The sequence below is a fragment of the Cyprinodon tularosa genome, unplaced genomic scaffold (assembly GCF_016077235.1).
Source record: "Cyprinodon tularosa strain WSP-4 unplaced genomic scaffold, ASM1607723v1 ctg66, whole genome shotgun sequence".
Classification (NCBI taxonomy): Eukaryota; Metazoa; Chordata; class Actinopteri; order Cyprinodontiformes; family Cyprinodontidae; genus Cyprinodon; species Cyprinodon tularosa.
Genome location: NW_024039407.1, coordinates 4,980,116 through 4,992,543, shown reverse-complemented (window position 1 = coordinate 4,992,543; position 12,428 = coordinate 4,980,116). Strand labels below are relative to the sequence as shown.

The 12,428-nt window shown below is 39.8% G+C and overlaps 1 protein-coding gene across 1 annotated transcript in view; it reads left to right on the top strand.

Moving 5' to 3' along the window:
- LOC119799337 (PDZ domain-containing protein 4) overlaps nucleotides 1-11,958 on the top strand; it is a 31,617-nt gene extending 19,659 nt beyond the window's left edge. The window contains exons 2-8 of the mRNA XM_038309174.1: nucleotides 3,205-3,258; nucleotides 3,722-4,032; nucleotides 4,178-4,265; nucleotides 4,363-4,461; nucleotides 4,552-4,614; nucleotides 6,193-6,294; nucleotides 9,074-11,958. Of these exons, the coding sequence (XP_038165102.1) occupies nucleotides 3,205-3,258; nucleotides 3,722-4,032; nucleotides 4,178-4,265; nucleotides 4,363-4,461; nucleotides 4,552-4,614; nucleotides 6,193-6,294; nucleotides 9,074-11,074 (2,718 nt within the window). The 3' untranslated portion in view covers nucleotides 11,075-11,958. The remainder of the gene's footprint in view (nucleotides 1-3,204; nucleotides 3,259-3,721; nucleotides 4,033-4,177; nucleotides 4,266-4,362; nucleotides 4,462-4,551; nucleotides 4,615-6,192; nucleotides 6,295-9,073) is intronic.
- The last annotated feature ends 470 nt before the right edge of the window (nucleotides 11,959-12,428 follow it).

Sequence of the window (12,428 nt, the reverse complement as noted above, 5' to 3'; positions counted from 1 at the left end):
ATGAAAATCCCTGCTTTAACGCCTGACCTTAGGTTTTATGCATAGAGTGAATGGTTTGTCCTCTCCATGTTTGGGTTTATCCATTATAGTCTGACTTCCCCTCATACACGATAGGTTAATTTCCAGGTTGTATCCCACCTCTTGTCCATCAAGAATAGGTAACAAATATAATGTTTAGAATATTTCTAAGAGTACAGAGAAACTGGAAATTAATTTCCATATATTATCCAAGAAATACAATATAAAGCTGCAATTTTTGGATGGTTCAGCCTTTCCTTCTAAGAATCTGGCCAATTTTATTAGTCCTCCTAAAATCTGACAACCCAGGATGCTGACCAGGAAGCAGAGTCGTAGTTATACGCACCTCTCTGCAGCTTCTCTACTGTTACCCATCCATTGATCCAGCAAAACGGTGTCTCACCCACAACCAAAATCAAATAAAGAAATATAAAGGAGTAAATGTTAATCTAATTAAAATGACTCCAATCATGCAAAAAGTTCAAATAAATATCGGTTTGTTTACCATAAAATGTCTTTCTTCAAAAGGCAAGGCAAGGCAAGGCAAATTTATTTGTATGGCACAATTCAGTACAAAGACAATGCAAAGTGCTTTACATGATTAAAATACAGGAAGATAAAACAGAATCAAAGCAAGTAGGAAAAAATAAATAAATAAATAAAATAAAATAAAAAATGCAGGAACTAAAAAGAATATTAAAAACAGTTGGACTAAAGAAAATAAAAAAGTTGAACTAATGATGTTTTAGTTGAACTGTTTAAATAGAACAGTTGAAGGCAATCCTAAACAAATGTGTTTTTAGTCTTGATTTAAAGGAACTCAGGCTTTCCGCACTTTTACAGTTTTCTGGAAGTTTGTTCCAGATAAAAAAAGTCGGTTAGTTAATGACTAGATTTGTGATAACCACATTCATTTATGTTGCCTTATAGAAACTTGGCTGCATCAAGCGGATTATGTGAACATAAATGAGGCAACTCCCTCTAGTTATTTAAATTTTCACATATCCAGAAATTCTGGACAAGAAGGAGGAGTAGAAACGATCTTTCGGTCCATTTTATTGATTTGTCCAATAGCTATAATTCTTTTGAACATTTAATCCTTACTTTCCTGTATCCAAATTGTAAAGCAAATAAAAAAACCTATTCTGTTTGTAACCTTTTATCTTCCACCAGCTACTTACTCTTAATTTGAAGATCAGTTTTCAGAACTCCTAACTGAATTAGTGTTAGATTTGGTCAATTATAGACCTATATATAATCTATCTTTCTTATCTAAATATCTTGATAAAATAGTTGCGAAACAAGTATGTAACCACTTCCACCACAATTAACTTTTTAAAGAGTTTTAATCTGCTGAAAGTCACTAATGATATTCTCATGGCCTCAGATAATGGACTTGTATCTGTGCTCGTCCTGTTGGATCTCAGTGCTGCTTTTAATACAGTCGATCATAATATTCTTTTAGAAAGACTTGAATATTTTGCAGGTATCAAGGGAGCAGCCATAGACTGGTTTAAATCTTATTTATTTGACCGATTTCAGTTTGTTTACGTTGATAAATCTTCCTCGTGCTCCAGAGTTACCTGTGGAGTACCACAGGGATCAGTGCTAGGACCAATTCTCTTTACTTTATACATGCTCCCAATCGGTAGAATTATTAGACAGCATGGGATTAATTTCCACTGTTATGCTGATGATACCCAGCTATATCTGTCTATAAATCCAGATGAAGCTAACCCATTACATAGATTACAGGCATGTCTGAAGACATAAAAACCTGAATTACTCTTAACTTTCTGCTTCTGGATGCAGACAAAACAGAAGTTATAGTATTCGGACCAGAGTCTATGAAAAATAAGACGATTATTTAGTCACTTCATCTGGATTGGATTAAATTGATCTCTGATAATAAAGTCAAAAATCTTGGTGTTATTTGATCAGGATCTGTCATTTAAATCCCATATCAAAGAGGTTACTTCATTTATCTCTGAAATATTGTAAAAGAAAAAAATGTAATATCCTCTCCAGGGGTGATGCTGAGAAACTAGTCCATGCATTTGTTACTTCAAGGCTGGACTAATTTTTTACCATCAGGAAGTCCACAAACTGTAATTAAAAGCATTAAGTTGATCCAAAATGCTGCAGCCAGAGTTCTGATGAAAATGAAAAAGAGAAATGATATTTCTCCTATCTTGGCTTCTCTTCATTGGCTTCCTGTTAAATGCTGAATAGAATTTAAAATCCTTCTTCTAAAGCGTTAACAGCCTGATCCGGTAGCTAAATAAATGTTCCTCCTTGATGCTACCTTGGCCTTATGTGGCTCTACTTTTCTTATATCTCATCTAAAATAGCTCAGGTTACCCTGAGCTATCATCTGTACTGTGCTGCCAAATGTTGGGTTGATTGATCACATAGGGACTGCTTTCCTCATTTTGCTTCATTCTATCTGTATTCTTTGCTGTTTCTCATCATAGCAGCTTCATTGTTCTGATCCTGTTTGGCTGTGATTCAATCCTGGATTAAAATATCAGCTGTGCTGCTGCCATCAACATCTCTGTTTTTTAGATGTTGGAGCCTGGACTGATTTGAGTGTAGTCCTGGTTCTTTTACCGTGACTAACTGGATGTTCTCTCTTTCGTCCTCTGACATGGGAGCTGGCTCTGAGCTCGTCTGCCTTGCTGTGTATTTCCTGGATGGGGCCACCTTTGGGGCTTGTTAACAGTTACCTTTTATATATCTTCTTCTTTTTATACGTCTTCTTCTGTCTCCTTGAACCACAGTCGGCCTCAGCAGATGGCCGCTCACACTGAACCTGGTTCTGCTGGACGTTTCTTCCTGTTAAAAGGGAGATTTTCCTCTCCACTGTTGCTACATGCATACTTGGTGTGATGGATTGCTGAAAGTCAAGCGAAGGACGTCGCTGCAGGCTCATCTAGGAGGAGCATGTCTTTCAAGTCAATGACTGGATGCAATCAACTGGTTTTCCTAACCAATCCTGTATTTTCTCTGTGCCGTGAGATGACATGTGTTACGAATTAGCGCTGTATGAAGAAACTTAATTGAATTGAAAAATAAAATGTGTTTTCTCATTTATAAAATACCTTTTTCAGAAACCTATTTTCATCCTTCAAAATAATTACTTATTAAATCTACATTTTAATGTTTTTTTTCTATTTCTCTTTGCAGAGGGGTCATGTAGGCAACATGCTGTGCTCTTTTGATGCCGATGGTCGATTAAAGGTCTCTTTCATCTTCTTTCTGATCTGGTGCTTAAAGACTGCATAGAAATATGTTATGGAGTTTATTTGGAGACCTGATACTTAGCTGAATGAAATCTATCTTACTTTTATGTGTACTAATAAGGCTAAAGTATCTTGATTTTAAGAGTAGTGTGGAGTTTTTTAATACAAATCCTTTAAGAAGTTACCCTGGGCTCCTTTAAAATGAGGGCCAATATGGTTTGAATGTTTTGGATGGTTGCAGAAAGTGTCTTAGTCTCATGAATTGTTTCTCTGGTACAAATCCTGATGTTAGACTTTACATAATTTATTCATAACATTTCATAATGTTTGCAGTTTTTGCATCTTGTGAGTAAAATCACCTGCAGAGAAGATCAATATTAGTTGAATTTATTTATTTATTTGTTGTTGGGTTTTTTTACAGGTCAATTAATTTGTTTCTGCTCTTGTATTTTCTGTTTCAGGTAAACGCGAAGGAGCTTTCTCGCCTGTCTGGAGATCCCACCCTGGACATAAGAGACCCACGGCTGTCAAACATCCTAAAGCGTGGAGCTCGGCGACGGGCGGGCCCAGCTGGAGCTCCAGGAGGGCAGGTGCCAGTGACCATGGGCATGGCCGACTGCGTGGACAGCTGCACCCAAACAGACATCAGCTTCCAGCATATGTTGACTCTGGGCCGGAGCAGAGAGCATCCCTGCGGAGCTCCACCCCTACCCGACCCACCTCCCTCTCCTCCACTGCCTCCTCTGCCAGAGCCATATCTGTTTAACGAACTGTGAGTGGGAATAGTCTAATAGGTCTCTGAAAAATGTCCAAGTGGAGCTCATCTGTTGCATCAATTCATGCCATGCTGGTTTGTGTATTTGAAGCTAAAAGCTGCTCCAATTACATGTTAGTTTCCTGAATGTTTTCATTCCCAGCTTCTCTGAGCCTGTGTACTACGACCCCACTGACTACTTTGACATTAATCAGCATGAAGTGGACAGAAACGATGACCTGGAATATGAGGTGAGGGCGCGTTAGGCCACTTTTAATCATAGCAGTACAGAAAGTGTTTCCTCCTTTTTGTTGGTCTGATGGTGCTGAAATCACCTCTAACTGCTAGGAGGTAGAGCTGTACAAGTCTCGGCAGCAGGATAAACTGGGTCTGACCGTATGCTACAGAACTGATGATGAGGAGGACCTTGGGATCTATGTGGGAGAGGTGAACCCAGATAAACAACCTAAAGTTCAGTTTTTCAACCAATAGTTTCCATTGTTTAATAGTTTCTAAATGCATGTCCTTTTTTTTAAGGTGAACCCAAACAGCATTGCTGCCATGGATGGACGCATCCGTAAAGGAGACCGAATACTACAGGTAGCCTTAGTACTTCTGTGGCTTTCAAATCATTGCCCTAAATTTGAGTTGATTGGTTTTAGAGTGTCCTTCCTCATCTGCTGCAGGATCCTGAAGCCAGTTAGCATGCCTTGCGAAGAAAAAAAAAAAAAGAAAAAAAAAATCAGAAAATATATGAACTGTCATATATTGTTTATGAACACACAACCCTACTGGCTGTGTTTTAGAAAAACAAGTGTGAATCAAGCTCAAATCATGGTCAAAAAGATAATTCTGCACAAATATGGAATGAATTCGCCACAACTTTCTTTCAAAATACATGATTTTACCAACAAAAAGCATTCAGCTCCAAGACAAACAACAAAACTTGAGTAAAAACTAGTGAAACTCAACTAAACTAAGCCTCTATGTAGATATATATATATATATATGTATATACATACATATATATATATATACATACACGTATATACATATATGTATATATTTATGTATATATATATATATATACGTATATATACATATACGTATATATATATGTATATGTACATATATATATATATACATATAAATATATATATATATATATATATATATATATATATATATATTATATATATATATATATATATATATATATATATATATATATATATATATATATATATATATATATATATATATATATAAAGTTGTGGTGAATTAATTCCATATGATGTTATCATTGTTGGAGTTCATTTATTTTGAGAATTAAAAAAGAAAAACAATGTTTGACTTCAACTTTCAACTTTTTTTAAAAATTTATTGTTAATATACCTGTTTAAAAACTTTGCTTGCTTTTCGTCGTTTTTAGCTAAAGAGGTGAACAGCAAATGTTAAGGGACTTGAGGCTCTGGAGCCATAGGTTGCACACCGCTGGTCTTGACAATATAATAGTAGGTTGGCTGTTTGTGTAATAGGAAGTTGAACCTCTGGGTCAGTCTTGTGTCTTTTCTTCCTGAACTACAAAGCATTTAGCTCCCTCAGTTATTACTATCCTTTTTGCTCCAATAAAAACAAGCATTTATACAGCATGAAACTGCATGAAACAACTCCGTGTTTCACTATTGAATTGGTGTGTTCAGTGTGATGTCACTGACCTGTGTGACAAAGAGCCTTGTTTTTCCACTTTTGAATAATTAATTGAAAAACAGTCCAGCAAGTCCATCCAGATATTTGTATTGACACCATGAAAAATTCACATGGTAGTTGATTTATGACTGCTGCACTACTTTTTTTAGGGTAATCAGAGAAAATAGTTCTGCATAGAAATGTAGCCAAATTCACAGTTTTATATTTGCAAAAATAAAACCATATTATGTTTTATTTTAACCTCACAAATTTACACTAAATTGTGTTGTTTATTACAAGAAAGCTCAATAAAAGTTTTCCAGTTGCAATATGAAAATATGTAAAAAATTTCAAGAGTATGATTACTAGCCTCGCTTGGAACATCAGTATATATTTTTTGAAATACTGAGTATCAGTTGTTCAATTGAATTGAATTTTCCTTTGGTGCAAAGAGGCTTACATAATCAGGCAACATGTCCTTTTTTTCAGATAAATGGAGTGGAAATCCAGAACAGAGAAGCAGCAGTCGCTATTCTCACCAAAGAGGACAGCACTAATGTCTCCCTGCTTCTTGCAAGGCCAGAGCTAGAGGTAAGGGAATTCAGTATTCACCCTGTAAAGGAAAAGTGCTGAGAGACTCTATTCTCAATATTGATCTATAAAAAAAAATACTTTTTTTTTATGCAACAAGATGCTAAATTACATTCTAATTCTAAAACAGTGTTTTATCCTCAAGGCTAGATATTCTGCAAACTTGTCGAGACAAGAGTGTTTAAACAGAGACAAGGACAAATAGTGAATTTAACCAGTCTGGAAATCACAAAGTCCCCTTTAACCAAAACAAGAGCCTGCAATAGTAAATCCTCTCCATTAAGTTACATACAGGCTTGCTGTTGAATATAATTAGAGAGGCATGCAGTGTTTATGGGAAACATTTGTATTCTCTCTGAGCTACAGGGCAGATTTAAAAGTCACTCATTAAAAACTGTGGGTCAAACATTGACGATACGAACGTAAATAACCTCTGCTCTCTACCAATGCGTCCTTGCGTTTGAATACATGAAGACAGGTAAAGGGTTTACAAGGTTTATACTGGCGGGGCATGGTCCCACATTAAGATTCAACAGGGAAGAAGGACGGACAGAGAATCATCAGAGTGAGACACAGAAGAAGAGATTAAAGCTTGATCTGTAGGTGTGGAAGATAAAGAAATGAAGGGCTTTGTTAAAGCACAGGAATGAAGACGGGAGAGGATCAATACAGCACGTCTAGCTGTCTGCACACAGTTCCCATTGACATCCAACCAAATAGACAGGATGTACAGAAAGGAGGTGGGGGGGGGCAAGATACTTTAGAATTTCTAATATATTACATAAGCTTGTGAATTAAATGGCAATATTTAAAAAAAGCAGAGCATGTAGAGAAAATAAAAACATTTTCCTTTTTTTAACATTGAATAATACAAAATTGCCTATAGTGAAGAATTAGTTGCTTTACTGAAATGGTTTTTATATTTTGTCAGTTCATCAGGCCAATCACTCAGAGGAAACTGGAATATCAAAATCATAAAACAATGATAGTTTCTCAGACCATCGACGCCATCTAGTGTCAGAGAGGAGTTTTAGTCTGCAGGTTTATGAGATGCAGACTCATACACCAGCAGCTACTGTTAGAAGCTCTATAGCCACAATCATCACTTTTTCTGTCCTCTTAGCATTGCCATTCATTTAACAATGAGAGCTTACTAATGCCTGATGTCAGTTAAATAGTTTACTAAAATTAGAGCTATCCAACAATGATGCTTAAAGGGTTCATTTATGTCCTGACAGTACATTTGGAGAGATGTCCTTACGTTGCAGGTCTCTTCCTGTTTTAATATGAATCCTTTACAAATCAGCTCTGAACATATTTCAGTGCATCTCCAGTTTACCATCAACTATAACATTTTTTCCGTGAAAGTTGTGCTCCTGATTCTTATATTTAGTATTTTTACTTTCAACTTCAGTTCAGTTTTTTTGCACTGTGCCAATTCAAAACACACAGAAAATGTGAGTTTGATTGAATCTTCAGAAAGATTCCAGGTAAAATACATACTTTCTACCTGTTTCCTTTGTAAATCAGTACAGGTGAGTTTTCTGATTTTTTTTTACATTTGTCAAGCCTTAAAAGTAGACAGTCTGTCTGCCTCACAAATTAAAACTGATTGTTGGTTCCACAGGAGAGGCGGCGGGGTGGGGGGGGGGTGTTACCATTAGGCAATACTAGGCAGTTGCCTTGGGCCCCATGTACCTGGGGGCCCCATAAAACTCAGCTTACATGAAGGTTCAATACAACTATTCCTTATCTATGCATATTAATTATGTCTTTTAAGAAAAAGTCCTTTTGCTAAAATGCCATCAGAACGCTTCTAATAGTTAGTGTGTCTCAGCCCGCACTTGCTAACTTAGCATTTTGTCGCTATACTTAGCGACTTTTTAGAACCCTCTAGCACCAAATCTAGCGACTTTTTTCTGCTACTGGAGACTTTAGCGACAACATCTAAAAGCACCAAACTCTGCTCTCCAGAGCAAGTAGATTGGTAACCCCGCCTCCTGCTCTCCTCTATCTTTTCTGCTTGTCTGCTCAAAATGAAAAATGGAGAACAGATAAGCAGATCATGGCTTGTCTACAGTGAAATGAGGGACTGGGTTTTTTACTTTTGTTGTCGCCTTTTTGGAAACACAGGAAGGAGCAATCGGCTAAGTGAGCTTAGTGCTTGGAAAAAATCTTTCATTCCTTTTGAGACAGCATGAAAAGTCAGCTGAGTATAAAACATAGAAAGGAAAACAAGAAGAAAAGGGACAAGAAGAGAGGGACACAACCTAGAACAAATAATGAATGTCTATTCTATTAAAATATCTGTATCTGTAAAATGTGTTTGTTTTATGTGATGTCTTCTAAATTCAGAGGGCCCCAAATTTCCTAAATCGGCCCCTGAGTAGAGGAGCATGAGAACTAAAAGATTTTCCTTTTATTCTATTTTATTTTACTGTGAACCTGCATTCTGGGAGCGACTTTCTCTGTTAGGAACAAAAGGAACATCAGTTATCTACTATATAATGGAGCTTGATTATTAAGTCCTTTATATGTGTGAGTTATCTGTTAGTTTGGTTTTCCTCACAGTTTAGGGCTGCAGGTTGATCTGTGTTCAACAAGACCACTGCCAGCATTTTTCTAAAAGTCCACAAATTTGACCGTTAGTCATTAAATACAAGCAGCCAGGTGACAGGAAAATCGTTTAATTTTAATCTAGATGTGTTACTAACCTGTTTTTCATTTGTTTTCTTCCTCAACATTAAACCTCTCCCCTGTAATATGATCAACGTGCAAGAATGAAAACCAGCTGGATGCAGATGAGTTGGAACTGGAGCCTCTGGACAACAATGTTGGTCTGAGCAGCAGTCCCAGACTGAGGAGGAGTCCTTCTGCTCAAGGTGGCGGACAGATCGGCGCTGCGATCGGAGGTGTGCTCTCCACTCACAGCCACTCTCACTTGTTGAGCAGAGATTCTCCTGATTTGCTGCAGACAGTTCTGAGTAACAGCCAGGAGTTGGACAGCGGCGTTGGCCGTACGGATGAAAGCACACGCTATGAGGAGTCGTCAGAACACGACCTCCTGGGTGATGACCACACCAGTGCCTCCAACACTAACACAACCAACACACCTGGCAGCATGCGAAGGTTCATGTCCAGCAGAGGAGACACCCCACCTTTACTGCACTCCCAAGAGCTCCAGTTCAGCACAGACTCTCTCTTAGGACTGGACAGTTTAAACGGCGGAGGGATAGAACTGGTGGAACGGTTGGAGAGGACCTACGTGGCCGATCCAATGAGGATGATGATGCCTGGGCTTACTGAAGAAGAATGCGAGAGGTACAAAGAGCTCCTGGAGATCAAATGTTTCTATGAGAAGAACAGTAATGCTCAGGGGGTGGCTCAAGAGGAAGGGCACGTCCCACTAGATGAGAATAGGAATGAAAGTCTGACACAGCATGAGATGGCCCTCATAGAAGAGGAACTCCGCCATCTGGAGTTCAAGTGTCGTAACATCTTGAGAGCGCAGAAGATGCAGCAGCTGCGGGAACGCTGCATGAAGGTTTGGCCTCATGAAGACAAAAATGGGGCAAGCCAAGCGGCTGGACTGGGAGCTGGGCGTCTGGAAACGAATGGCTCTTTGGTGAGTGAGGAGTCCTGTCACCAGGCCTTGTCAGACATCAACGAGCTTCCAGAAAGGGAACGCTCGGATAAGGACAGCACCAGTGCCTACAACACCGGAGGAGAAAGCTGCAGGAGCACACCTCTGGTCAGTGAACAGTACCCTTCACTCTCCACTCAGAGTCTGGAGGGAGGGGAGTCTCCTCTGACGCATTCAACCAGGCAAAAAGAGAGATGGGACGGGATGCAGGCAAACTTAAACCAACCGTATTCTCCGCAGACCCACAGGAGAGGAACAGACGCAAAGACGTCCAGCCTGGGGGCAAAGGTTAGGTCTCTGTCCCGGGAGGCAGGAAGCAGGAGGGGGTCTGATGGAGGTGTGAGACGTAACCCCAAAACCAACGGGACCTCTGAGAGAGCTGGTGGACGCAGTGCAGAAAACAGCCCTTATCTGTCCCGCCGTCAGACAGACTCAAAGCCCCCCCAGCTCTACCTGAGCTGCATGCAGCTGAGGACCCCCTCAGCATCTGAGCACCTGGGTGAACCCAGGAATCCCCCAAAAGAGGAAACACTAGAGATAGGAGGTGATGAAAGTCCAATGAGTTTGGGCAGCTCATGTAAAGATGTTCCCCAGATCCCAGGGGGGGTGTCCTCAGCGTTGCCCCCTCCACTGCTACCCGCTTCCCCCCGAATGGAGTGGAAGGTGAAGATCCGCAGCGACGGCTCTCGCTACGTGGCCAAACGACCCGTGAGGGATCGCCTCCTGAAGGCCCGCGCCATGAAGATCCGAGAGGAGCGCAGCGGAATGACGACAGACGACGACGCTGTGAGCGAAATGAAGATGGGCCGCTATTGGAGCAAAGAGGAGAGGAAGCAGCAGCTTCTGAAGGCCCGAGAGCAGCGGCGGAGGAGAGAGTTCATGATGCAGAGCCGCCTCGACTGCCTGAGGGAGCGAGAGAGGGAGCAGGGCAGTGGAGGAGGAGGAGGTGAACAGGGGGTGACACACCCGCAAGAGCCGGCCTCAATCCTGGAGCTCTGCCACCGCAGGAGCATGAAGAAGCGCAGTCGGAGAATCCTGGACAACTGGATCACCATCCAGGAGCTGCTGGCACATGGGAGCAGGTCTGCAGACGGGAAGAAGGTCTACAACCCCCTGCTGTCTGTCACTACTGTATAAGAGACATCACATCATTTAACACCAAACAGGTTCAAAAATAACAGAAAACTCAAGAATTTTCCCAAATCGCAAGAAAAAAATAAACATATATACACTGTGAACATAGATTTATTCCAAGTAAAACATCTTGAAGGTATCCTGTAGCAAGTCCAGTCCTAAGGACAAATTAAAAAAAGAAGCACAGACATTTAATAAGTCATATTTACATTAAGTCATACGATGCTACATACCAAGATTGCACCAGCTGCTCTTAAGACGCTCACAGATAAAAGGCAGCCATGTTTACAGGTCTTGAAAACCTTTTTTAAATAATTCATGGAAAAATGGGGCCAAGAACAAAGCAGCCGCATGAAAACATTGAAGATTCACTTTTGTGCCATAAAAACTGGACAAGTGTCCATGTAGGACTTTTCATATACCACAACCTTTTCTGCTTGCTGCATCTTTTGTAATATTTTTTGCATTATGTACAAGTTTTTGCTGGTTATTTTTTTTTATTTTTACATTCTCTAAGCACAGACATCTCTTTGACAAGAGGAGCGGATCCGTGCCTTTCTTTCAGGCAGAACTGACTATAGCACAAAAGGAAAGGCTGGACCAGTTCACTTTTTCATTACAATTCATACAAAATGCCTGTATAAAAGAAAAAAAAAGGCTTTTCGGTAAAGAGTGTTGTTGACCTTTTACAAGCACAGAGAAGGTGATTTTATTTAAAGAGTAGATTAGGCTGTTTGGACTTTCCAAAGAATGTCCTCATTTTTGCCCCTTTGTAGTTCTCCTGTTTTCGGTTGACTGAGAAGCAAATGACAAAACAAGAGTTTTCCATTAATAATACATCTTTGACCTTTTTCCACATTTTGTCTCAGTAAAAACATAAACCTGCATGTCTAGCAGCTCTGTGCGTCTAACGAGTGAAAATCCAGCTATTCTTCTACAAACAGCTCAAGCTCAGCCCAAACAGGGCGGAAAGCGTCTGTGATCCTGCAACAGGTTTTCATTCATTTATCTAAACTGGATCATTGTAACAGGCAAATACACTGCCTGGTCAAAGAAAAAGTCGCCACCAAAAAAAAGGTCACTCACTCTAATACTTTGTTGGACCGCTGTGGCATTGTTTCGATAAGCTTCTGCGATGTCAAAAGATTTATTTCCATCAAGTGTTGCATTAATTTTTCACCAAGATCTTGCATTGATGATGGTAGAGTCTGGCTGCTCTCTAGCACATCCCAAAGATTCTCAATGGGGTTGAGGTCTGGACTCTGTGGTGGCCAATCCATGTGTGAAAATCATGAGTCATGCTCCCTGAACTTCAGAATTTAAGCCCGATGAATCCTGGCATTGTCATCTTGGAATA